Source organism: Struthio camelus, chromosome 11 (assembly GCF_040807025.1).
Source record: "Struthio camelus isolate bStrCam1 chromosome 11, bStrCam1.hap1, whole genome shotgun sequence".
NCBI classification, from domain to species: Eukaryota; Metazoa; Chordata; class Aves; order Struthioniformes; family Struthionidae; genus Struthio; species Struthio camelus.
The window spans coordinates 27,725,051-27,752,869 of record NC_090952.1 but is presented as its reverse complement, the minus strand read 5'-3'; the positions used below and the strand labels follow the sequence as shown (position 1 = coordinate 27,752,869).

The 27,819-nt window shown below is 44.7% G+C and overlaps 1 protein-coding gene and 1 long non-coding RNA gene across 3 annotated transcripts in view; both read left to right on the top strand.

Moving 5' to 3' along the window:
• The first annotated feature begins 3,207 nt into the window (after positions 1-3,207).
• LOC138068745 (uncharacterized) lies at positions 3,208-15,286 on the top strand. Its single transcript, XR_011143477.1, has 4 exons — positions 3,208-3,341; positions 3,752-3,957; positions 13,940-14,029; positions 14,347-15,286. It is a non-coding gene; the product is annotated as an uncharacterized lncRNA (long non-coding RNA).
• A 2,005-nt stretch (positions 15,287-17,291) lies between these two features.
• The window catches only part of EDA (ectodysplasin A), a 104,992-nt gene continuing 94,464 nt past the window's right edge, over positions 17,292-27,819 (top strand). For both annotated transcript variants that reach the window (XM_068957148.1, XM_068957147.1), the window contains exon 1: positions 17,292-17,591. In XM_068957148.1, the coding sequence (XP_068813249.1) occupies positions 17,292-17,591 (300 nt within the window). The remainder of the gene's footprint in view (positions 17,592-27,819) is intronic.

The window sequence follows — 27,819 nt, the reverse complement described above, 5'->3', positions numbered from 1 at the left end:
TAACTGGACTAAAAGTGAAAAGCATACTCTTGCAACCAGACTGAGAGGCAGAACCCTTTCCTGTATGCTCATAAGAGCTGTTTATTGCCAGGTTCATGGGATTTTACTTTTGCTGCTGGCACAATTGGCAAGCAGGAAACACAGCTGTTCTATCTGGTGCAGGCCAGGACTTGTGAAGCAAACACACAGTGAAGAGGGTCAGAAGTGTAATGGGAGCTCAGCTAGCACACCCGGAGAGGCTGTATGCCTTGGGGTCCTAGGAAGACCTCAGGTCAGAGTTTAGGGCATTTGGTCTTACAGTAGCACACAAGGCAGGGACCGCTGGAGCTGCTTCTTCTAAGCCTAGGGAGAAACTCAGAGAGAAACGCAAGTGTTACTAGGGAAGAGTTAAAATTACTTCAGGTATATGCAGTTGCAGGAAACTGATCTTGTCTGATAAATCTGTCCCAAGGGTGACTTCCCTCTCAGTGCGCTAGAAGAAGAAAATCACCTATCATCTCTCATGAGGTCCCCAGAAGCAATACTTATGTGAGTTCCCACTGAATTTTTCAGGTAATCTTCATAGCTTTGGTAGAAAAGCCAGGGAATAGCATAGATAATGCATAGGAACACTGACAATGCGAGTCAGAGATGGCGGGCTCCTCTTTTTTTAAATTCCTTTGTCTCGTTTTGTTCTAGGCCTGTTGTTTTGCTTTTTAGAAGGAACCTGGAAACCAGATGGGTGCAGCTGAAAACTTGAGCACGTAATTAGATAGGATGGGATGAGGGTACCCACCTGCTCTTACTGAGTGGAAATTGCAGAGCCTTCTGCAGGACTCTTTGGAGACATAGCACAGCTTCTAAGGACTTCTTTAGGTCAGATACTTGGCTATGCTGTTAGCAGGTCGAGATAGGCTTTGTGGGAGCCCACAGAATCCAGAATTGGCTATCTCTTCTTCTAGTTCCTGAACCAGGTAAGAATTTTGCTAATGTGAGCATCTATGCATTCATTAACAAGACTTGCAATTCAGCATAGAACTTCAGAAGGCTGTTAGACTCTTGACAATATCAAATAGCTGAAACAAATCAAATGCTAGGAAGAACATTTCACTCTATACACTGCACAGGTTTTCTAAAACTGGATTTACAGTCTTTTCTACAAAAGCTTGTTCCTATAGAGGAAAAAGTGTAATAAAGTGCATCACATCTGGTGCTCCTGAGGTACAAAAATAAGGCAAAGTCAAGATGGTTTCCAGGGGGAAGACTGAACATGAACTTCTGATGTAGAACTATGACTATCAGCTAACGGAAGCAGGGATTTTCTCTTCTTATTTGCATACTGGAGATCATGCTCAGACATACAGACAAACAGAAAAGCATATACCAGAGGCTATATCCAGAATAGCACTCGGGTGTCTCCATTTTTTTATAAATCCTGCTGTAGGCACTTAAATCCAATCGTGTGAGGTAACATCTGCCCAATTCAGGCATTGCCTAATCTCTCCAGGCACCTCCTTGCTTGCCTTTAAAATACTCTAGACAACTACTGTTCTTCTCCTGTGCGTGTCCTGAACTGCCTCAGTCCAAGTAGCTCTGTACCTTAGCTGAGACCTAGAAACTAAGCCCTAAGCCTTGCAAAGGGCTCCATCTGGTAAAAATGCTGTCTGTATGCTGGGAATCAGGCTTCTCAGAAAATGTGTTTTGGATCACTCTTTCCTTCTGGAATGTTGCCAGCAAGATGGGTCCCGAGCAAGTCATGTGCCATCACTGATTTCTACCCGTAGCCTAATAGAGCAACGACAAAGCACTGGCGTTTCTGCCGCACTTGGCATTGGGTGGTAGCAGTGGGTACAAAGCCTTTCAACATAGACCTATGGCCAGACATCAGAGAAGCTTGTAGTCACTGGCCTAGTAGGGAGAATGCTGAGCCAAATGGTGAAAGATGTTGGCCACTTGCTAAGCCCATAGGAATTAATACTCTTGCACCGGCTCTGCTGGGCAAGACTCAGGGTGTACTATTTGTCACAGCAGCAGTTTAGGGAAAGTGTAGGAGAACAGTGCAAGCATATAGCAACATTTTTCCTGAAACATCCTTCCAGCAACTTGCAATGATGAGTTTTCTGAGCCAGATGCAAGGGATTTCCTGGTATCTGTTTACGTAATAGCTCTGGATCAATGTTTCGGCGTTGAATTTGCGTAGCTGGGTTCTTGGACGCAGCTATTACTCTGGCGTCCGCCCTCCTGCGGCAGTCAGTTCTGTAGTTTCATGCTGCGTGTTTGAAAAGGTAGTTGTTCTTCTTCTGATGCCCCCTAAGTCTCAGCCTTTGAGAAATAGCAGTCTCCAGCCTCTTGGGGTTTGATGGACCCCAGTCGCCTCTCCCCTTGGTTGTCATTTTTCTAGCAAGAGAGGTACCCAGGGGCGAGCGCGCCCCATGTCTGCCTCCGGGACGTGCTGCAAGAGGGCAGCTCCTGCTGAGGCTTGGCCACTGCATAAAAGGGATTCAAGATTTATGGGGCCAGCGAAGAGGGGCAAAAAGGAACATGACTGTCTAGCCTGGGGAGCAGCCAATATTGTTTCTGAACATACAATGAACTAGTTATTGGATAAAACACAGAAAACAGTTTTAATGACTGCACAGCGCACCTAGCAAAAGGAGCCCTGGCTAGAGCAGCTGGGCACATAAAGAACAAAAGTGATTAAAAAACGCCCGCACTAAAGAAGGAAAAGAAAAGAAAAAAGTAGCTTTCTAAAGTGAGAAATTTGTGTTTGTATTTCAAGAGGAACGGGGGCCTCCAGGAGCTTGGCACCCCCGGCGAGGGCAGGCCCCGGCCGGCTGAGGAGGGCGAAGGCCCCCACGCAGCCGACAAGCGGCAAGGCTGGGCAAGACCGGGTTTTGAGGCCGGCTTCCCCGTCCCGTGCCCCTGCGCCGCCGCCGCCCCGGGCTGAGGCCGAGCCGCCGCCGCCGCCTCCCTCCCTCCCTTCCCTCAGCGCCCGCGCGGGCCGCGCCGCCCCGCCTCGCCTCGCCTCGCGCCGCCCAACCGCCGCCCGGCGACCGTTGGGGCAGGCGCGCGCGCCCCGCGCTCCCGGCGCCGCCCGCCAGGGGGCAGCGCCGCCCCTGCGCCCGGCGGCGGCGGCGGCGGGGCCGGGCTGCGCGCCCCGCGCGGTGGTGCCGCCGTCGCCGCCGCCGCCCTTCAAACGCGACGCGGGCGCCGCCGCGAGGCCCCGCCGGCTGCGGTCGGGGCGGCGAGGGCAGCAGAGGGCTTGGCTCGCCCGGCTCGGCTCTCCTGGCGGCGGGGCCTCGCGGCGGCGAGCTCGTCGAACCGCCGCCGCCCTCGTCCGTGTGGAAAGACCGCGGCGGCCGGTGAGCGCGGCGGGCCCCTCGCCCGCGTCGAGCCGAGCCCAGCCGAGCCGAGCCGAACCGGGAGGTCCGCGCAGGCAGAAAGGCCCGGCTCTCCCAGGCCGCGGAGAGGAGGGCGGGAGAGGCGCTGGTCAGCGGGCTGAGGCGACTCGTGGGAGGCCTGCGTTAAAAGGGGCTCTTGGGTCAGGCAGAGGAGGGCGTCGCTGGTCGGGGGCTTCCCTAGAGGGAGGGTGGGATGGGAGCCCTGGCAGCCAGGCTGCCCTGCTGCGTATAAACCTGCCTTGCGCTGATTCAGCATAGCAGCCGCGAGCTAAAATCCACGCGGGCACGTGCCGTGTGCGTTCGCAGCGACCGCGTTGACAGCGTTTTACAGTCGACGCAAGCTAAGCGGATGCGCGTTTTTGTGCTTGTAGGCCCGTAGATGTCCAAGCCGGAAGGTGATGTGGGATGAGAGAGAAACTTCTCGGCTCTAGATTCTTCTTAGGACTCCATAAAAACTGAAATGGACGGCCTAAAAGATATTTCTGCTCTAAAGATCATGGAAAGCGCTGCACCCCAGAGAAAGCAATAAGAAGTGCTGCGGGCCCAAATCAAACTTCAGACTTTGAAATACTTTGAGGTAAGAGAGGGGCATCTACAGAGACTGAAATCATGGGTGGGGTTCGGATTTCAAACCTCATCTGTCCAGGATGTTCTGGGAATTAGGAGCTTCTATTATTTATCTAGTTTCATAGATTACATACAGGTTTTTGCTTTTTGTCGTATCAAAAAAGATACAAGTGTAGTCTTTAGGCGTATGCATGTAGAAATCATGCAAATTGTGTAATTAAGCATCCAAACAATTGCAGATGTCCTGAAGCCTCTTTTGTCGTCCTTGGACGTTATAAGTGCCCAGAACTTCTGAAAAGTAGGCAGCTTGTTGCCGTGTGTCTAAATAAGTACTTGTGGGCCTTTTTGACATCCACATTTGAATGCATCAGAGTAAGAATCCTGAAGAGAGGCTCGGTGCATTTATTGTCCATCATGACCTTTGCTGTAACGTTGTAGTTGCAAGCCGTGTTTTCTGTTTAAAGGGAAACTTAAAGATATTTCCAGGCCTTTCAAAATCTGTGCGTACTGAAAATGAGAATGCGGTGATGCTAGCACTGAGTTCCTTGTTTATTTCTGTCTGATCAAACAGGTACTTTTTGTAAATGTATGAATGTTGTGACTGGAAAGTTAATGCATTGTCTCCTCAGAAAACAGATGAAGGTCTTGTAGTTTGAGTTGAAGAAATTATTACTGATTGTCATTTTCCACAATTTTTGCCTGGAGGATTCCTTTGTTCTCTTTTTGTCCAAAGTTTCTGTTAAAGAAGAGCTTACAATTTATTTTTCAGTAGCAATCCCTTTGCCGTAGCAGAGCGGAAGTTGCCTGGATGGACTGTAGAAGGTGGTTTTATATGATACTGTATAACTTGTTTCTCCCTCTCTGTTTCTCCTTGCCTGTCCTTCGCTTGCTGTAGATCGTGACCGTGACACTACACAACGGCCGTCTCATTCTGTTAGATCCATTTTGGTCACTGAGGAAGATCTAGGTGATACTGACGGGTTTCCTCCACTGAAAACATCTGCCTGTATTAATTCAGCTTTAATTGTATTGAACTGAGGCCCCTCGATAGGAAAGGATTGGGAAGGGGAGTGTTTTCTGCCTTCATGTGAAGTAATTTCAGGAGTAAAAGATCCTTTCCTTTCTTCCAGCTATACTTTTGGTCCTTCAGAGACACCGATATTTCAAGGAGAGGGGTGACACAGAAGCAGGAGGTGTTGCTGGTACCAAGTGAGACTTGGATGAACGAGTTCTCTCATGAGCCTGCCCTGAGCCAGTGGTTTATCTGAAAATCCTATCTGTTAGCTGTTGGCACTGCTGACATCTCTGTAGGGCTGAGCAGCCTCTGCTAATAAAACCATATCTTGAGTGTGATGAAACTATAGGTCCCAGTATTCTGACGGGAAAAAAAAAAAATTCAGAAAGCCTGCGAGTGGAGCGCTGGAAGTGGGATGAACTTGGTGATAACGTTCCTGGAGTCTCCAGAAGGACAAACCCCTATGCTGCACAGGTGATTAAGTAGCGGTCATCAGGAAATGTGCTGGTTGTGTCCTGGAGCCTTATCTTTAAATAGTGGCGGAGAAGAATAGATCAGGTTAGGCTGGGTATTCTAGGCTGAGTTTGGGAAGGACTGGCATAGTTCTCCTCCTATTGCCCTGATGAGCGAATAGATGTGGCAAGTGTGTTGAAAGTGGGCTGTGCTTAGTTATTAGCTATTTCTGGTCCAACAATATAATTTGTCCAACAATGTGGCTGTATTTATAGGTGTTCCGCACGTGTTTTACTCCCTACCAAACGCCTTCCTTCTCTTAGACACCAATAATTCTTTCCCCTTGCAGCCCAATTCCAACCACAAACTCTCAGATCAGTTTCCTGCTTCTGCCCTCTACAGTATCTAATTCTTGTCATGAGATCAGTTGTATATTGGGAAAAGCTGCTCCTGGTAAGAGCAGTCAAGCCTTCGTGGTGAAGGTGAGGGTTTACAGAATGAGATTCTAGAGGTGAATTTGGTGTTGTGGTAGGGAAGCAACGCAGCCATGCCTCGTTGCCTAGCCAGGATGTTGTGTGTTTGTTTAGTGCCATCCAGCATTGCTTCAGTGCTCGGGGATCCCTCCCTCTCACTGCCCTTTGGGCAGCTTCCTGTGTGGAAGAGCATGCAGAATACATTTTTCCTTCAAAGAGGGAAGTGTTAAGTGTAAGCAAAGATCACAAAGCCTTCCTCAGATCTGATGAAGCCAAGGAATGTCAAATTTGTCAGATTTGTTTGTCTTAATGTGAAAAATCAAGACGAGAGACCTGAGCCAAGTGATGGAAATTACTATATGGCAACCCAGCATTAGGGAGAGGTTGTCTTTGTGTTTTCCATGGCACATAACCTCAATTACACTCTGTGTTCCCTTGCCCTAGCAGTCCCTGTCATGTGTTTTGGTACAAAATCACAGGCCCTTGTTTGTAACGATTAGGATTATAGCCTCTTTGCCTCTCTTGGGCTTTCTAGTTGCCCTTCGCGTTTGCTCTGTCACGCTTTCCAAAACTTGCTCTAGCAAGCTATTGTGCTCCTCTTCTAGTCTTTCTCAATCTCCTAGTCATGTGCGTTTATCCTTCGTTTTAGGTTCTTCCCACTTTGTCTCCCTCCTTCCCTCAGCCTTCTTCTCTGAGACTTATGCTTTCCTCCAGAACTAATCAGTATTGTCCCCCGTGTTCTCTACGCAGTTCAGGAATGCTTTTCCCAAGGGTCATTTCTACCCCAGCATTCATTCCTTACAAAATCAGTTAGCATGCTGTCTTCCTCAAACCATTTCTCCTGTTGCTGTTGCTAAACCCTGGTTAGCATCCGATCTACAGTAAAGCTGCAGATAAGTCTGCAACCAACTTAGAGGAAAGTTTTGCTGTCAGAAGAGTCCCTCATGTTTGTATTCATAAGCCTGTCAACATTTGGCTTTTTTTCTCTCGGGGAAAATTGCTACTGTTTCTAACACCATTTCAGATCCTCCAAATCTAGTTGTGAGCAAGTCTAACGTTAGTGCTAGAATGCCAGATGTCATGGTGACCCATTCTGGGTGAGTCTACACTAGAAACTATTACTACACTGGCATTAGTGATGGTGGGGTCAGGAAGCCAAAGAGAACCTCTTTTACATAAACAGTAAGTTTTTCACAAAAGCCTTTCTAATTTCTACCAAAGAGACTCTAGCACACCCTTGGGACTGGTAAAAATAATAATAGCTTAAGTGGTGGAAGACTGTGAATTTGAAACAGAAGGTTATGAGATTTAGAAGTATTACAAAAATGTCAACATTGTATATCAATAAATGTAATTTAGATACACAAAAGAGATAGCAAAGATTTCAACAAAGAACTGTCAAGTTTTACCTCTTCAGATCTCTTTGAAATAAAGCAGATGTCTTCATCCAGTTGATGCAGAGAAACTGGCGTTCACATACAAAAGTAAGTTACTTAAAATCACAAATGAATTACTCATTTCAAAAATTACATGGTTTGCCATTTTTCAGTCTTTTTCATTCTGAGATGAAACAGATGTGTGTATTGGTTAGTTTAGTCTAGAAACATGGCATTCCACAAAGCTTGAAACTCAGAGCTCATGGAACCATGACTGCTGGGCCTGTAATAAAATAGATGAAGGCAAACAGCACTCATTAGAACTGTATCTGTTAGCTGTTTGAAATATGCCTCTGTTATAAGCAGTATAATTATTACCATTCCGTACCGTAATAAATGGCTACTACCTCTTTCCAAATCCTCCAGCTAATATTCCAAATGGTATATTTTATCAAGCCTTGATCCGAGGTGAAGTCCAAAAAGGAAATTGCTGGTTTAAGACTGTGTTGCTATAGGATATTACGTCTGAGCCTTGTGATCTTTCTCCCCACTTAAATCTGTAACTGCTGGGGTGCATCTAAGAACAACACTCAGGTTTTCCATCCCTTGGTGATTGCCGTCACATAATGTTAACGGTCTTGAGGTTGCGAATCACTAGAGTCCTAGGTAACCTGGAAACTAAGGCCCTTATATGGAGGTCTCCTAGCCAGATCAAGGCCTTAGGTAAGCAGGTTCCAATAACTAAGAAATGAATAGAAAAAGACAATTCCATATGTCCTCCTTATGATTGCTCTTGCTTTGATATAAACGCCTTAGATTTATCCTCTTCAAAACCAGGGCTTCAGTCATGTCTCCTCCCTACACTAAACAGTGGGTCAAAATGGAACAGTTCATACAGTTTGTGTTTGCAGGCCCAGCTTTGTGGGATAGAGAAAAATGATCGGTCCTCAAGAACACTGGAACCTGAAAGAGGCTGTGCTTTGCCTTACTACGTTGCTGCAACCCTGCAGCTTTATTTGCACTGCAAGCTCAGGAGGAAGGATGAGGCAATACTGTGGCTGAGAGCAAGGCCTGAACCGGGACTCTCCAAAAACTCTACACTTTGCACTAACCATCAGGGTCATGCAGCTGGGAGTTAACACAGACTCAAGTCATGTGTGGATCAGGCACAAGGACATTCTGCTCACTTTGTGACCCAAAGGCAATTGTAATGTGGCTAACTTTACATTCTTCTTTTTTTTTTTTTCCCTCTCCTTGATATTACTTTTTTTTTTTTTTTTGGCTTATCCTAGGAGAGCCAGCTTATGGCAGCCTAAATGGCTTGTGTGACTGTGACTTTAGAGACCAAAGAGGTGCATTAAGAAGAAGGGCAGTTTAGAGGCCTCCTTGAGATCCTGAGCTTTTTATATGATTATGGTTCACTGTTAGTCCATTTACATAGTGTATATATCTGTCAGAGATAGTGGAAGATGCGTGGGTGGAGGGCAGCGTGTCTGAGAAAGGCCAAGATGTGCATTCGTCACAGGGACCAGGTGCTAGTGGCTCTAGAGGTGATTTTGGGAGAGGGGGAACAGAGCCAGTGATAGGAAGGACCAAAAGCGTGTGACCATCTCACCAGGCAACAAAAGAGAGACGCTGCAGCTCACAGCGCTTCCCTTGTAAAGAGGGCACTGTGGTGGCCACCAACATGTAGCTGGTTATGGTTTTGTGCACATTGGTCACAAGTGAGACTGTGGCCATCAGTCCTGAGAATCGCTGCCCTGTAAGAAGGGTTTAACAAGGAGGAAATGGGGCATTTGTCAGAGACCCATAAGGCGGCCCAGAGCTACTGCCTTCCAGGAGCGAAGCACATAAAGAGCCGTGTCAGCAGCTGCTGTCCTGATGGACTTCTAGGAATACATTGAGGGATTGCAGACGTGGAGGAAAAAATCTGTGGCTTGCTTTCTAGGAGCAGAAAATACATAGGTTTAGTCAAGTGAGTAACACACCTACAGATATGTCAACCTGCAGTGACATGAGGGATAGGATTGTTAAAACGGGACAATACAGGGCTGTACAGCTGCACTTGAAAGAGCCTTGCACAAACTAGCTCATGTTGGAGGAAAGACACGTGAGTATAGTGTAGTATTTGAGCTGATGTACCTTGTGGAAACTGAGTTTGTATCGTTTAGAATTAACTCCCTTAACACAGTACTGTATTTTGTGTATAGATTTCTCCACACAGAGCAGGTTGTAATACAGGTTTTGTGACCACAGTATGTTTCCTTCAGTCACCCAAAAACCTGACAGGAGATGTCCTGGAAACCCTCTTGCCTTAGGTTTATGGCATGTGCCTTTGGCTTGTGCTTCTTGCTTCAGAGACTTAAATTCTGTGGTTAAAGTCAGGATTGCTTCTCCAAAAGGTAACCAGTGCCATGCATCAACAGAGACAAATATCAAATGACCAAAATCATTTGCAGATGGAGCAGGGCCATCAGCAGTTTGAGCCCCACTATGAGCCAAGTGTGCCATAAGAACCATCTGGTTCTGCTTTGAGGGGGGAGTTCTGCTGGTTTTACGTGGGAAAGGGTGTGCTTCAGGAATCTCCTGCTCGCACTAAGGGAACAGAGTTTCTTTCTAAGGTCCGCAGAAAGGCTTCTTTGCTGCTGAGGAACATCTACGGAAAAAGGATCACCAAATGCAGAGTCATGCTCTCTGAAAGATTAAGCAAACTTATAAGCCAGAAATGCTGGACTCTGAGTGAAAACTGCTGTCGTTCTGCAGCAACAGGCAGTGAGAGGCATTGAGGAGAGGAGTTCCCCCGCTCTTAGTCCTTTCTTTAGTCAAGCGTGAGTATTAATTGAGCGGTGTACTTCTCATCTCCTTCCTTCTGCTTTAACGTGGGCTGTTGATGGCTGAGCGCAGTGCTAGTGATACGAGTAGCGAGGGGAGAACCAGGCTCTGTCCGGGGCTTTGTGAAAGGGTGTTTTTCGTATCATAGGTATGTTTCTTGAGGCAAAGATCATTTTCTTGTTTTCGTTTGCAACAGTGAGTGCTGAAGCGGGCACTTAAGGACAAGAACGTGGAAGAATCCTCCACGGCCCACTAGTCTGAGTGACCTGTGACGTGGGGAGCAAAAGGGTTAGGGGCTGTAAGGCAGTGAGTGCCGAGGTGGTTGTATAATGTGGTGTGGAATATCATTGTTTCAGCCAGGATGACTAACAGAACAGCTGACGCTGGGTCACTGACTGCAGTTCCATGTGGCTGAGTGAGGGGGAGGCTGAGAGACAGTTGCACGGTTGAAAATAAAGACAATAAGTCTATAAAAGTTTAAGAACTGAATAGATTCCTAACATTTGTTTTTCATTATCGCCAAATAACATATAAATAAACATACAACAGAACTAAGAGTAATATCCTAGTTACCCTTTCTAGAAGAAGGGTGTTTAGGCTTAACTTAGCATTCTTTGGCCAAATTTCCTTGTTGTATACTTTGTAATGAAATAAAGCAGCAAATCTGGCTAAGCAATTAGGTTTCCATCTTCCTTTAAAACAAAAAGCAAAGAAAAGGCTTGTCTATACAGGGAAGCTAGATTTCAACTTGCTACCAGTTTTTAGAAGTCAATATTACAGCGGGAATCACTGTGAAGTCAGTAAACACTGTTTTTTCTCTCTGAAGGAGGACACAAGCACATTGAACACTTCAAAAATTGTTATTATTGCATATCAAAGAAAAAAATTCTGACAATAAGTATATGGTAGTCCCTACTTCTCCTCTTTTTATACCTAATGACGTAACGGTCATTTTTTGTTCCTTTTAAACATATGGTTGTGCGGCGTAAGAAATCAAAGCCTGCAGTTTAGGACACTGTGCACACTGTGTTCTTTAAACATTGCCTAGTGCTTATGAGAAATTTTTTTTTCAGGCCTAAAATGTAGTGTCTCTTTATCTGATACTGTAATACTAGAGGAAAACTGTAATACTGCTGTTCTCTAATCATACTCCATCTTGGAAATCTCACCTGTTGAAAGCTTTGTGGGTGAGATGCAGAGGACAAGTTTTGTTATAGTGACTGCCAGTCAAGGGGCCGGGGGGGGGGGAAATGAGATGATCCTTGTGCAAGAGAGTGTGAGGAAAGGAATGAGAAGTTCTGTAGGTGTCATTTTAAATGACAGTTGCAAGAATTCACCAAGTGAGATGAAAGGGACAGGCAAGTGATCAAAGATAGATGTTGATGACCTCAGAGATGGAAAATCTTAGAAGAATCCTAGACGAGGCTAGGGAAGAAGGCATCTGCGTGAATGTTGCTTTGTACGTGCTGCTCTCACGATGTGAATGTATTATTCAATTCATGCACCCGTGAAAGCAGTCTGATACAAATAACTACTTTTACTGTATATGCAGAACTCATAGCTATTGAAAATACAATATTAAATCAGATATTATAAAACCTCTCAGCTCTCTCTGAAGAAAAATAATTATAATTGCGGTGATTAATGGAGGCTTTATAAAACTCAGGATCCTTTGTCCTAATGGCTAAAAAAATATCTGAGGACACATTCTCAGTACGCTATGACTTGAGGTTTTGGGAGACTTTATTGCACTAATGTTGTTGCTAACATCACTGAGAGTAGAAGAAATGGCCTTACTGCAATTTAGTGGAGCTTTCCTCAAAGGAAAGTCATGAATTCCAAAGCTTTTAGGTCACACATGTTAAAATCTGCTCTATTGCTGCTGCAAATATTACAGCTGTTGCCAAAATGTAAACGGGAAATGGGCTAAAATCTTATTTACAACATCCTTCTAAAAGATTCACTAATCTGTTAAATATTCATGGCAACTTGCATTAGATCTGCCACTAGTGTGTCCGTGTGTTATGTTGAGAGAGTTTTACCCATTCCAAAAGAAAGGGAGATCTCCTAAACTGACAAAACAGGTTCTCCTTCCCACCTTTCAGGTGAATGCTACTTGGACCCAAAGGCTCAGTTAAAGTGTGATACTGGAAATAATAGCAAGCATAGGAATCATGAGAGAAAAGGTCAACCGGAATCAGAGACGTTACCTCTGTCCTTTCTTACTCTCTTCAGCCTTTACCCATCCTCCAGAGGACTTTCTGTCACACAACATGAACTGAAAGGAACAATGCTTTTATTTTTAGAATGTTTCCTTTTTCCTAGATTTCTCTCCATTGTTCAAGATAAAAAAGCAGGGGCAGCTGGGCCCAATGAACTCCAGCAGATATAAAGAGGCAGAATTTGGGTGGGGGGAGCCCTTCCTTATGAAGGAAGTAATACTATTTTCTGATTAACAAGGACTGCTATTTTTCATCATGGACCCTGTCTTTGATCAACCAATCCAAACTATTAAGAGTCTCTGTGATTTCTATATCAGACTAACAACTCCATTTTTGAATGGAAGGCTTTTCTGTCTTCTACCTCTCCTGGGCTGAAATTCCTTGGTGTGATTAGACTGGGCTAGAGAAGATCACTTAAACCTTTGAGGTTCTTCATTCATGTCACAGATTTTATCAGGGATGGCCTAGTAAAAAGGGATGAAACTTGTAAAAGAAAGGGCACCGATTGCATTCATCAGAGAAGGAGGATTCGTGGTTCAGAAAGAAAACATCTGCAGCAGCAAGGGAAGGCTCTCCAACTCAACTAGGCTCTCATCTAAGCCTAAAGCTGGCAGCAACACTTAGCAGGAGAGAAATTAAAATAAAGTATTAGAGAAACAGTATAAAGTCTCAGTTGGTGAGGCTTTACCACTGCCACATGGTAAACATGTGAGGACCTCTCTCAGGTCTGGGATGACACATACTAATTATATCATCAGATGGGTCTTCTTTTTAATTGGTGGGATGCTGCACAATCATCTGTCGTAGGAGTCATAAGAACCTCATTTTGAGGTATTTGGCAAATAGTCCTTAACGAGATCCCAGTAGAAATGGTGAACTCGCTTTTTATGAGCAGTTCAAAATAATAGCTGATTTAACTCACCTACACAGCTTCGGATTGAGACCTTGGCAATACAGGCTTGTGTTAAAGGCCCAAAGAATATATACGGTTTGAAGTATTTCAGGGACGTGGGGTTGATTTAACCTCTAAACTTCATCTTAAAAAAGTAACATAAACGATTCTTGAAAATAGAACTAGGCTATTGCAAATCTGAGTGGGCCAATGTATGGTTGCCTTTAAATAATTTGGATCTTGTTCTTGGAAAAATAGTAACAACCCTAAGCATTCAAATAATCATAAGTCTGCCCTAAAATAATTGTAGGGTTTTATATAAAAGAGGATTTAGTCACTTTTATTTGCTTTTTGCTTGTTAGGGTTAGTACGGCTTAATGCTTCCTCTTTTTTTTCTTCCCAAATGTTAGGGAAGCATTTCTTTCTTAAATGAAAACAGAGATTCTCATATAATTCCATGACTATAACACAGAACTTGTAGGGGGAAAAAAATCTATTGTAGAAAAACAGGGCTAGAAAGGACTACAAAGAGGTCTCCATCCAGAGGTCTGGTCCATCCTCCTGCCCAAAGGCAGGATAAACGGCAACTACAGTATTCTTTGTTAATGGCTATTACTCAGCCATTACTCAGCAATGAAGTCCCCACAAATTTTGAGGCAGTGTATTCCAGTACTTGGCTGTCCTTTTCAGTAGAAAGCCTTCCTAATGTAAAACTTACCTTGCCCACAGGATTATAGGACACAGGAATGCAAACCTGGGAGGGTCCATCCAACTCATCAAGTCCAGTCCCAACAGTTGCTGACAACCACAAAGCAGACGGTGAGTCCAGGTGCGTTCACACAACATGTCCCTGTGTGTTTCAGGGCACACAGTGCCTTCCTGAAACATACCTAGTAAAGGACAAAGAGCCACAGCTATAAAATTACAGGAGAGATCAAGGGCATTGCTGGCATTGATCACCCAGAGGGGGTTGCTAGCCACAACTTCTCGATGCCACTATCCTTTTCATATATCTGATGATTATTATGATGTTTCCTCTCAGTGGTATCTTCCAGACAGAGAGATGAATGGTTCCAGTTGTCTGTTCAACCCCCCGTGTCATGTTTTCTAAACCTCTGATCATCTTTGCTCCCTAGAATGACCCTTTAAAGACTCCACGTTTGGTTTTGAAGTGTGGTGCCCCAAACGAAACCCAGTATTGTGGCTGAGGCTTTAGCAGCATCGCACAGAGCAAGGATTGCTTCACGTCTCCTGTATATGATAATCCCAGTTGAGCTCTCCCTTTTTTTCCAGCAGTATCTCACTGTTGATTCAGGTTCAGCACCTGATCCACTAACACCAACTGAAAGTTTTCAACAGTAGTGCTACCTAGCCACTCACTCCTCCCCCTGTACAGATTCAGCTGATCATTCGTGCGTGGATTAAGGACGCCGCATTTGCTTTAATTAAATTGCATCCTGTTTTCTTCGGGCCATCTCTCCAATTTTTAAGATCGTTTCTAATTCTGATTCTGCTTTCCAACTTGCTTGCAGCATATGTCATGTCGGTATCATATATATATATCATATACAAACTTTTAATTTTGGTGTCTATTTCATTATCTAGTAAAAGCACTGATTGATAGTAGGACCGGAAAAGACTTGTGTAGAGCTCCTTTTGATACATTACTACTTTGACTGATAATCATTCTTTGATTGATAATAAACTGCTCCCTAAGATGTAAATGCTCATTTAAGTAGTCTCACCTGCGCAGCTGCTTGTTCCTGCCTTCCTCCTCCCATTTGCTTTTGCTAGCCCAAAGGGTTGGAGGGCCATATGGTGAACCAAATGAGGGAATTGTTCTGCATTGTGAATGTGAAAGCATCGTTGAAGTCAATGTAAAGTGGTTGCTGCTTTTGCTGTACTGAAGGCCTATTACCTAGTCGCTCGGGAAATCAGACTGTCTTGCCAAGTTCACGCTTGACAAATACATGTTAGCTGTCCTCGTTTCCGTGTTATTGTGTAGGTACTAATAAACAACTTGATTATTTTCGATATTTTGTGGGTATTTAGTCGAGCTCTTTAGCCTCTATAATTTTCCAGCTTTTTACCATGTAAGGGGTAGGTATTTTGTTACCTGCTTTCAGTCCTCTAGGCTCTCCCCGTTTCCATGAATTCTCAAAGATAATCCCTAATGATCTGGATAAAACAAACTTGCTTTGGCCCAGCTTTTTGCAAAAATTCTAATGCTCCTATTTATATAGTCTGCCCATTCTCTATTTTTATTTGTTGCTGGTATTGGCAGTTGCCTGAGTGAAATTTGATTTTTAATGAAAAATGGAATTAACAAGGAAATAGTCCCAAACCTTTTTTTCACTTCCATTTCAGCTGTAAGTGTTCCTCCTTGCTGAGTAGAACCTCTCTTCACTTGTACTTTTTTCCTTGTTTACTGATATACTTGTTGTTTTCTTGTTATCTTTGATACTACTCGCTAGCTGTATGTCCCTCAGTGCCTTAGTCTTTCCAGCTTTGTCCCTACATGCTCATGTTTTTCTTTAATACTAAGTATTAGTAACTGGTCTGATTTATACTTTCTGTGCGTGTTCTTTATTGTGTTTGAGATGACCAAGCTGATCTCATGCTATTCTATCTAGCTTCTGCATCGGGATGGTCTGCAGATGTGCCATTACTCTTAACTCCAGTAAGGAACTAGCAACTCCCTAAATGTCTCTTCCCCCCCCTCCCCCCCCCCCCCCCGTTTTCTAAAAGATTTAACCTGCCAAAACTCACAGTTTGTTGAAGTCTACTTTCTTGAAGTTTACAGTCTTCCTTCTCAAGAGCCACAATTCTTCCTGATTTACTTTTTCCCAAGCTGCCTTTCCACCTTCAGTTTGTTTCTAGTAGTCAGAACGAAGACCTGAAAGAAGCTGGAGAAGGCAACTATCAAAGCACCAAAACATTCCGAAAACCTGCTGGGTGCTCAGTGTTCAGCTGTATTCCCTTTCCAAGTGGTGCCTATATAATTAAAGTCTGCCTGCTGAGTTCTGGGCTTTGGAAGTTTTAGCTAGTTGCTCACAAAAATCCTCCTGTGATTTCTCATTACAGAGAATCCTTCACACATGCAACTGTCTGGCAGTGAAATTATTTTTCAGAGACTATTTGCCTAGCGTAAGCACGGACTCTCAGGTGTTTACAGTTCCAAGAGGGCTATATCAGACTTCCCTTAGTGCTACACAAGCTTTCGGTTTGGATCCTTGTCTAGTTTTCTTCCACTGTCAGTGTCATACAACCTATTCTAAGCTTTCAGCTATCTCGTCCATTGATCATTTTCAACTTTGGTCTGTAAGTCTTTGACACTTGCTTTATTTACTTTAAGAAAAGGAAGAAAAAGCTTAGAGACCCAGCTGTATGAGGTCAGACCAAAGGTACATTTAATTCAGTCTCTTCAGCCAGCTGACAGGGGCTGTCTATGAACCGGAGCAAAAGAGAAGGTTTATAAGCACGCTTCTCTTCTCAAAAGCTACAGCCCGGGCATTTCCTGAGCCAGAGGCTATGTCTTTGTATATAGTAAACCTTGATGGGTTCTTGTTCTGTAAAGGCACCCTGTTCCCTTCTCAGGCTATGTGAACTCTTAGCATCTACAACATCTTGCGTGAAGAAGTTCTGCATCTTCACGCTGCAGTGAATAACGTAATTAGAAAAATAAAGATCACCCCCAGGAACAGCTACAGCTGCTGACGTTCCTCTCCCCCCTTAAAGCCGCGCTTTTATGCGGCACAGTGGGAAAGTCAGAACTGCGGACCATGTTTGAAGGCAGAACGAAGCCCTCGGAGGCCGAGGCTGCGGGGAGGAAGCAGCGCTCGCCCGGCTGCGCGGCGCTGCCGGTAAGGGCCGGCCGGCCGGCCGGGGGAGCGGAGCCCCCGCCCCGCCCTGCGCGGCCCCGGCCCCGGCCCCGGCCGCGGCCCCGCCCCGGCGGCGCGGCTCCGCCCGCTGGCGGGGCGCTGGGGCGGCCCCGGCCGCGCAGCCCCGCGGCGGCACGGCGCGCCTCGGCCGAGCATGGAGCAGTAGCGGCTCGGCGCCTCGCCGCTCCGTACCGCCGGCCATGGGTGCGGAGCGCAGGGGGGAGGCGGCGGCGGCGGCGCCCCGCGCCGGCGGCGGCTGCTCCTGCGGCGGCGGCGGCGGCGGCGGGAGCTGGCGCCTCTTCCTCGGCTTCTTCGCGCTGTCGCTGGCGCTGCACGTCCTCACGCTGGGCTGCTACCTGGAGCTGCGCTCCGAGCTGCGCCGCGACCGCGGCCCGCAGCCCGCCGCCCCGCCGCGGCGCGACGGCACGGCGGCGGCGCAGGGCGCCCCGGCCGCCGGCCGCCCGCAGCGGCCCGCCGAGGGCGCGGAGCGGCGCCAGCAGGTGGGTGCCGCGGCCGGGCCGGGCCGGGCCGAGCCGGGCGGCCCCGGGCAGGGCGCGGGGAGGGGGGGCCGCACTTGTCGCGGCGCGCCGCTGCCCGCGCCGTTTGCGCGCTGGCCCGCGCCGTGGGGCGCCGCGAGCCGAGGCGGCGCCGCGGAGCGGCTCGCCCGGCTCCGCAGGGGGCGGCGCGGGGGTCCGTTCTTCTTCGGGGAACGGTCCGAGAGGCGCGAACTGTTGCGCTTGGCCTGTGGCAGCGACTTGATGTTTTTTCAGTCGCGTAGCCTTTGCAAAGGTGTTTTTTTGTTTTTTGTCTCACTTGTCTCTAAAAGAAGAAAAAAAAAAAACACACCCACCACTTACGAGGTTTAAATTTGGAGAGAACTAGATGTTGTCTAATGCCACTAATTATACAGCAGTATAAAGAGTGAGCCTTTAGTTGAAGGGTCTAATCAGTTTGTTAAAAGGAAAGTTGAAATTCACATATGCTACACCTGCTGCTTAGTCAGCTCCTGTTTTTTGTGGGTCTACCACTATTTTTTTTCTTGTCGTTCTTTTACGACAGTATCTTGGTGTCAATTCTGTCTTCTGGAAGGGTTGCGCTGCCTGGGGAAGGTGCTTTGTTTATGTCTGATAGAGTGAAACTCTTCAAAGCAGTGTTTTTAAACTGTAAATTCTTGTAACACTGGTATTAATTAGACACTAGTGTGCGTATAATCACTGCACAGAATCAATGGAAGATATTTGCTGAACTAGCACACAAATACAGCTTTAGTCTTAAACTGGGTTTTAAAGTCATTTCTCTTGTCTACCTCTCATCTCATTATCCTGGAACGTTTGGTGGAGGAAATCCTGTTTCTTGTGCATCTTGCTCTCTCCTCTGTCCTGTTGGGATGTTTTTGATTTTTTTTGAATATTTGTTCGTATCCTTCAGCCAAAATACATTTGTCTCTTTAGTAACGAGGCTAGAGAACTTAATTGCTGTGCTAAAAGCTCATTGGGGTCAAGCAGCTGCTAAGTCAGATGTGTGTAAAGCACGCTGGTTTCTTCCTCCTTTTTTCCCCCGTTGGTGGAGCAAGTCACTGGGAGCGGTGGACTCCGAGGTGCACTGTTGTCTCGAGAGCTACTAGGAAAGAAGGGATGGAGCTGAGGCCTCTCTTCAGCAAACTTAGCTCACTTTTTCCAGGCATGAAAACCTCCCTGGGAGCAGAGACTGGATAAGATGAAAGAAGGAGTTTTCTCTCCCAAAGCTTCATCGGCCTGGTGTGGTTACGCTGGGAGGTGGAGTGGAGGTTTCTGTGGCTCAGGAACTCCAGCTTCGACCCTCTCATCCAGATAAGAAACTGAGTTGTAGGGGGAGGGAATTAGTGTGAAGGAAGCATTGTGTGACAAACACAAAACCTTGCCTCAGTTCCCATGGGAATTGTTGCTTTCCTAGTTATCAATATAGAGGGAAAGCAGAACAAAAATAGCTTTGATACAGCTATGAATTTGGAACCTCTTCCCCTTCTTGGCAGTAGGCAACCATCCCACTGTTCAGGCCTCTGCTGGTCTGCTGTTCTCATCTAAGACAGACTCACTATTTCAAGTGCATGTTTGGATTCTGTAGCTTCAAATAATAAAATCTAAAAAGCGGTTGAACTGAAAAGAACTTGTACTAGCTGCGCCTTTCTTCTCCCCTTTGTTATTTAAGCGATGTCAATGTAAAGTGAACTTGAATTGCTTAATGTCATGTTTAAATTCTTAGATAGTCTGGTAATAGTATACGGCTGGAGTTCCTCTCGTGTTATCATGTTGAATCTGTTTAGTCCTATAAAGCTCTTCTTTTGTGCACATATATAATAAAATACCAGGATAAATAGTTCAGGCATTCATAAATGGTGGTGTTAGATAATTTGTCCCTGAATCTGTACTAAAATCCAAATGTTGCTTTCCACAGCTGACATACTCCAGATAAGGTAATGCTATTTATTTATTTATTTATTTATTTATTTATTTTACATCTGGTCTGTCAGACGTAAGAAGAAAAAATCTTTAGCACATATTGAAGTAGTTGGTTGCGAGAGAAAGTTTCCTAGTAGGAAGAACATGCAAAACTCTTAAGTTTAATGGGCAGCATACAATTTGCAGCCTAACTGCTGCCATTGAAAACAGCTTTTTTGGGAGCCTGATGCTTTGACAACATGTAATTAAAATTATTTGCAGCAATTTTTCTCCTATTTCTCACTGACTTTTCTGCCTTCCCATTTGCTTGACTCCGCATACAACTTAAAAACACACACACACTTTTAAGTCTGCATTTCCCATTAATTCATCTATTTTGAGATTAAAACAATGAAACAAAGTATTGGCAAACAGCCTTACTTAAAAAGGTTAATATCAACAGTGTTAAGTTATTATTTAGTTTTTATTATTTGTCAGATTTGTAGCTACTTTCCGAACCGTAGCATCCAAATTGGCTGCTCATGTGAGGCTCTGTGCTATGTAAATATATACCAAGACACAATCTTACATAAATTAAGCAGAAATTACTAAATAGTTCCTTAAAGAGTTACAGAAGACATTCTGATCAATGCCATAGCTCTCAAATGAAACTTTGAGTGGTCTAACAGTTCAAGATACATTGTGAAGTGATTTAACATCCTGACGAACTGAATGCTGTGAACCCACAAAAATTCCTTTGACTATTTTTAAGTATGATAAATGTCTTCAGTAAAGAAGTAGAATACTTACTGCATATATTGAAAGTAAATGTACAAGTTGATTTAAAAACTGAGAATATTTCTCCTGCCCAGCCACCCCCCCCTTTTTTTCTTTTTTCTTTTTTCTTTTTTTTTTCCTTTTTGACCGGAGGGAGAGAAGAACTGGGAGTGATGGTCAGCATAGATATTTGGCAGAAATCTTGTTTGGCAGAGAGCCAAAAATGACCTCATGACAGGAGTGAGATTTGGCAGCTTGATAACATTCTGCTTTCCTATCTTACAGGATGTAAGATACAAGGGCAATTTTTCATGGCAAAGGTTGAGGCATTGTAGTTCACATCTTGGTCCCAGAAGCTGCATAGTGTTGCATCATCAATTTGGCTACTAGACTAAAAGTTTGATAATGCTGCTTTAATTCATTGACTCTTAAATTGCTGCCACTCTGGGATTCAATAGCAGGATTTGTTGAGTGGTGGCCGTGGCACTGCAGTGGTATGTTCCGTCTTGACTGAGGTTATAAAATATAAATAATCTCTTCAAATAAATGTGCCTGTAGAATAAGAAAGTGATTCTGTCGATGTGTTCATTAGAGTTTGGCAGGTGCTTTGTTAATGGATCTTTTTTCAGAGAGTAGGCAGCAGGATACTACATACAACTTATTGAAATATTTTTTTGTCTAAACTAGATCAGGTTTTGTTGTCAAAAAGTTATCATTGTAATGTTGGAGCCTCGTGTTGCGCTTGCAAAGCTGCATCTTTCAATTTTGAATAGGCTGAATTCTGTTTCTTGGCATTTTCTGACCTGCACAGTTACTCGTCTGCGCTGACTCTCGCCTCCGCGGCAGGCTGGGCCGACTGCAGCGTGCCCGTGCAGATTGCGAACCCTTCCGTTAGGCAGCAGAAGCAGCTACCTCTGCAAGTACTTCAGAGGACTGGGAGGTCGCCTGGGCTGTACGGTATAGCATCACTAGTCTTCCAGCATCGTGAAGCTCTGAGTTAAACTCTGGAATAACATAAGCTGTTTCAAACACAGGCTGATACCGTGACTAGAGATGTGCTTCTTGTAACTTCTTAATCATGGGACTGATTCTTGGTGATGTCCCTTGGGTAATCTCGGGGACTGGACTAGAGTGCCTCAGGCAAGTTTGAAGTAGCCGAGGGTATTGGTGGAGAAGTAACAGCATGAAAAGAATTAGGTGCCAGGATTGCTCTAGAGGTTAGCTTAATGCTGACTTCTGTCTTAATTAATGGCTGCTGTATGTTTTCTGTAAATAGCCTTTAAGTAAGTGTGTGTCATGCCATGTTTCTCTGAGAATGTGTTTTTAGCAAACACAGAGTGAAACTAGCGCCCTTGTAAGTGTCCTAAGACAAGCATGGAAAAAAAAAAAAATCCCTGAAGTCTACTTCTTGGAATAAAATCAAATATTCATCAGATACATCACATCAAACTAATTCTTAAGGCAATTGTGGCTTGCTAACTGAGGCTTTCTACTTTATCATAGCCAGGGGCTACAGCAAGTCATACGAAAAAATGTGCTGAGCAGCAATTCAGTTACCAGTATTTACCTTCGTCACTTGGAAAGATATCCTTCTAGTGCATCACTTGCTCGGTCATTTCTTTGATGAGGGAAGTATCTGCTTTCAAGTGGGGCTTACACCAGCATGACTGACATAATGATCAACCCCCCTCCCCATAGCAGTATGTACAATTCCACTAAAGAAAGGCATATCATCCCCCAAATTGTTTGTTTGCTTGTTTCTTTTCTCTTTTGTACGTGTATCGTATCGCATCTGTTTACAAACCTTGACTTGCTAATGTTGTTAGAACGCAGCGGCTGCTGTTTGCCACTGCTTGCTGTAAGCCAAGAGGGGGTTCACTTTATCCACGTGGAAAACAATTTTCAGTAACATTTAGTAAAAATGAGTAGCTGGCTTTATTTGGGAGAGAAAGGAAAAGGCTTAGGGAATAACACATAGTCTTCCTATGTTTTTGGTAAGGATGTGATGTCAAATTAATTTTTGGTAAATCAGTTGGGCAATTTCTGCTAGAGAAGAGTTGCAGTATGTTGCCGTATGTTGGCCTTTCTGTAGCTTATAATGGGAAGGAGCTATTGGCTATACAGGACAGAAGGCTAATGTTAGTCTAGACACTTCTTCCAGAAAGTATGTTCATTACATTCGGTGGACAGCTGTTCTTATTCTGTGTATTCATACCACCATTTTTAATTTTCCTCCTTATGGAGTTGTCCCACTCTTTCTTTTCCAGCAGTTCTGTGTGTGCACCTCTCTGTTTAGATCATTCTCGATGAAGAAGCTCCCTGTAGCTGAGCTATGTTTTTATATTTAATCTTTAGTCTAGAGTACCAGAAAGTATTAATGATGGGTGTGTGTTTTTGCCAGTAACTTAAAATTAAACTGTAAGGTACGCAACGTATCAGTAGAATGTGATTCCTTTTTAATTTTCCTTACTGATTGTAAAACATGCAGGATTTACAAGTACATTCAGAAGAGAGAACTTTTAAGCAGAAGGTCTGCGCTGTGAGATGTTGGTTATTTGCATTGATCTAAATTGTTAATATGTTTGGAAAAGATTTCTGACCTCCTCTTTCAAGTTTCTGAGGTGGTCACAAATAAATGAGGTATATGTAAAGAAAGAAGATAATCCTATAGGTATCTTTCATGGGTTGCCCCCTACTGGAAAGCAGCTAGTTCTGACGCTGTTGGAAGCAGGATTCTTGAATGAACGGCCTGGCCTGTTGGTCAGATCTAGAATGACAATTTGTGTGTATGAACGGGGAATTATGTAGAAAAGTTAACTGCTGCATTTGTCTTCTGAAGTAGGGAAAATACTATATCCTTTTCCCACCCTTACTTATGTGAAATACCAATTTTTTGCTCTTTCATCTCAATTCCAGCTCCAGAATACAAGATAGAATCCAGGTACGATTTATGCAACAAGCTCTCAGACAGCTTAGAAGACATGAAAGCTACTTAAAAGATTTCTGCCTCCTTGACTGTACTTCAGACTCATACTTTTATGAGTATTTTAACTCACACTTCAAACTTTAGTTCCCTGGGTGTGTATATTTGGGATGGGCTGTGCTAATACTATTGCCAAAAGGCCACAAAAATTGTGGCAAGAAGTTGTGAAGTGCTTGTGACCTTGAAGTTCCTACACTGAGTAGGGACAATGTACTGGTGCGTGATAGATAAGCAAAGAGTTAAAACATGACAGAGTGCTGAAAGCTTTCAGCAGAGATCTTGTGGAAAGTCCTTAAATGTTAGTTTCCTTTGAAACTAGTCTTTTATGCTCTACCCTCCAGCTGACCTCAGATTTCAGGTAACAGATGGCCTGCAGAATGTGTGGCATCTGTCATTTCCCTCTGAAACTGTTAACGTGACTTCCAAGGATAATATTCAAAATGTAACTTCATATCTTTCAAAAGTAGGAAATCTTAAGCTGCGCAGTCCAGGAGACCATAAGTGCAGTCCAAGGGGCTATAAGCCTTTTAATTACCCATTCAGAACTCATGCTTCGAAGTTTCATTACTTTTAATTAAAGGTTATGTAAACATTTGGTTCATGCGGGCAGGCCATTAAACAGAAGAATGATAATGTTTAAGGATGTGCTTAATGGCATGTTTTCCCTTGAATTATACTTGACAACCTTAATTGTAGCTGAAGGAAGCTCTTACATGGCAGTAATGGGTGACCACAGTGCAGTGTCAGACTAGTCACACTTAATGTTTTTTGGTAACCTTCATTCACGCTTTAATTGTGCCTTTTCCTCAACAATGAGAATAACATTCTTGAGGTTGTATGAGGTTTGGGAGGTATGTGCCTGGAAGAGGGGGTTGGAGAGTGATTGTCTGATATCAAATAGAAAATATATTTATGCTACTCTGTCTGTGAATGAGCTCGTGAGTCTGAAGTATGGCTGTGCTGTGGTATATTGTAGCTTTGAATTTCCTAGCTTAAGTAGAAATGTTCCTTTGTAGAAATGCTCTAGTTTGACAGTGTGGAAATCTCCGTGGCCAGACTTACTCATAGGATAGACTAGACTGAATGGAGGCTTGTGCTACTGTGACTACTCTGCTTTTAATTCTTTTGCTGGGTTGCTTATTTACAGAGATTTCTGCCATTTGGTGCATTTTGTTATCTTTAGTTTCCTTTCTTGTAATACTGTACAAAGGTTACATAGACGGTGTCTTATGTTGTGCTGGTTGCCTTCTGACTTTTGTACGTGAAGTTGAGTGTTGCATTTTATTGGCTTAAAACCTAGCTGTTGGATATGATCACCTCCAAACTGGGTAGCTGTATAGGGCTTGAGCTTAGGACTCCTCGTTTTGAAAGGAAGAAACTGTCAGTAAAATAGACTTTCTAGTTCTCTTGTTCCCAAGTATACGAGAGGTGCTAGACCTCCTCCTCCCTGGAGACAACCTGAATGCCAGCGGGGAGTGGGAGGTGGGGGGAAGCATTGAAAGTAGTTAGTGTGCTGGCAAGAATATCGAACAGATAAAAGGTGCAAGTCTCGCATATGTCAGCTGGCAGCTGGAACAGAAGAGACAGTTAGAAAACATGAAATACGTTTTGCAACTGCTATCTTGAAGCTTGTATCAACATCATGCAGGTTTATATGCCAGTGGCGGCATCCTGGGAAATTGCAGCCGTCCTTTTTCCTGTAACTGAGGAGGCAGAAATTTTCTTTCTATGCTTGGTCAGCAGCAGTGCTGTGGTCACTAACCTATGTGTTTGGCAGTTCCTACATGAACCTGTAGGAGTGGCTGGGGTGGGGGGCACAGATTTGAGAAAACAACTGTGGGAGTGCAGAAGGAAAGAGTGAGGTTTTTTTTTTTGGGGGGGGGGGCCAAGAGCACAGGAAAAGTAGACGAAGGGGTAAGTTTGAAATTCCTTCTGTGATGAGAGTGAAGGAAAAGAGGTGATGCTTCAGATCACTTAGGAATTGAGATGCTGAGATATTGTAGGAAGCAGCACAATGTGAATGCAAGAATAACTAACTACATTGCATTAGACCATGGTCAGTCTCCCCCAGTATGCTGCCTCTCCGACAAGAGGCCAAGAACAGACGCTTAGGAGATAAAATAGTGGGCAGGTATGGAGTGATATTTCTCCAGTCTCCTGTCCTAGAATCTGCTGCTGGGGGACTCTGTGGTCCAGAAGTGATAGTTCTGTTTAACAGATGGACATATTTTCCTTGATTAATTCTTGAAAACTAATACCAATATGGAAATGCAGATGATGGCTCATTTATTTTTAATTATTTTGACAACAACCAAAGAAGGCTTGCAGCCAAATAGAGTACAGTTGTGTTACTCCTTTATGTCCCAAGGAGTTTGGGCAGCGTGACTATGAGTCAGTGTGGTGGATGGAAGCGCAGCAGAAATATGCTGGGCATGATTTTCAAGGTCTGCTTGTGTTTTCCTGGGCTGAGAGCTGCTAGGTTGAGAAGGCAACTTCTTTAGAAAAATTTTGAAATCCTGTAGGTGGTATGGCCATAGTTTGCTGTCGTTAACTCTACATCCATTTGCCGTTCCAGTACTAATCTTGCTATGTGCATTTTTTCTTATTTTCTACCCATTCTGTGAATAAGAAAAAATACTGCAATTTTATACAAGGACTTAGAACCTTTTATCAGCATTTGTTAGAATTATTTGATAGAGAATGTTGTTATATCTGAAATAAGTGTGACCAACATGTGACCAAAGTTTCCTTCCCCCTCACCCTAGTTGGAAAAAATACTTAAACTTACATTTTTAAGAATATCAGTGGCATTCCAAAGTTATGTTCCCCTTAACCTCTGAGTACATAGTGCTTTACCAAACTGATATTATCTTAACCTTTTCATGATTTTTTTTACCGCGTAATACTAATAAATCTTCTCTGCTCTCCCATACACGTGTAGTATCTTGTAATACTAATAAAACTGCACGCTATCCTAATTTTGCTCTCATGCTAATCCAATATATATTTTTTGACCTGAAGCCAAACCCTGAGAACTTCAGAGTGTGCAAAGCTCTCATTCTAGTCTTATTATATGTTAATGACTTTGTATGTTAATATCTTTCAACGCTCTGTGATGATGTTATTTTTAGAGGTGTCTGGCTGCAAAAGGTAACTTGTGTTTGAGAGGCTGTGGATTTTTTGCAAATGTAAAGCACTAAATAAAATTCTGTGCAGTAAGTGTGAATATGTCTTTGAAGATGTATAATCTGTCAAAATTCATTATCTGCAAATGCAAAACTACAGTAAGATTTGGATGTCACTTCAAGATAGTTAATTGCCTTTATAAGTTAGAAAAATAAAATTCTTTCTTGCCTAGAGTTTTAAGCATTACGGTTGCTAAGTACTATAAGTACTATCTTGTTAAACTCTTGGGGAAATGGACTGTTTTGGTATGCTAATAGTGCTGATACCAACTGGGCCTGGATGCCGCTGCAACGGAAATAATTGCCAACAGATGGGTGGGTATTAAAATGAGCTCTTTCCATAAGCGGAACTAAAATTCAGTTGCAAGTGCGAAGGTCGGGGCAGGCAGGGCCGCGCCGCCGGGCTGCCCCGCCGCGGCAGCCTGCGCTCCCTGGGCAGCGGCTCTCGCAGCGGCGGAACCGGAGCAGCAGCTCCACGTGCCGTGCAAATCCGTCAGCGCTTTAGCTTCGTGCTGGGGCCCCCGTCTTGGCGTGGGGCAGAGCAGCGGTGGGCGCAGCGCAGCCCCGTGCCTCGGGGGAGCTGGGCGGCGGCGGGGCTGCCGTCCCGTCCCGGCCCGTGCCGTCCCGGCGGCGCCCGTGCGCGCAGCGACCCGCTCCACCCCCAGCGCCCCCCCGGAGGTTGTGCTGGTGCATCTGCCTGGATTGGGGACCTTTTTTTTTAAAAAAAAAAAAAATACATATATATTTTCACCTGTGTACTTTTTTTTCTGGGAAGTGAGCCCTGCGAGAGTACAGATCATCACTTCTGTAGTGCTGAAACAAAATGAGCTGCCGTGCAGCAAAGGCCTTTGATGGCACAGAGCCTGGCAGAGAGATGGCCGGGGCAGGGCAGCGGGGAGCCGGCCTCGGGGCAGGGCCTCTGCGCGGGGGCCCCCGCCGCCGCCCCGGCTCTGGGCGAGCTGGGAGCCGAGCGCACACGCGCGGGGGACTGTGGCTTTGCAACGTTGGCCCCGTCTTTTCTCTGCTGTTTTTACCCCTTTACAATAGGTACAATGCCCCGACAGCTCCGACAGTCTTTGCAGGCCATTAGCCACAGAATAGGCTTAAATACTTAATCTGCCGCTGCCCGTGCGGGGGTCGGGGTGCTCGCCCCTTGTGCCTGTGCGGGCTTTGTCTGGCCTCTGTTAATCCCCCTTTGCAATTCCGTTCCCCTCTGCGTTTAAACCTCTCTGGAGACGCATAGCGAGGTGAAAGGAGGAAAGCAATGACGTGATTTCTTAAGCCATCTCTTGAAGTGAACCTCAGAGCATATAATATGTCTGTAATCATAAACTGTATTGGTCAAAGACCAGACAGGTGCTGCATT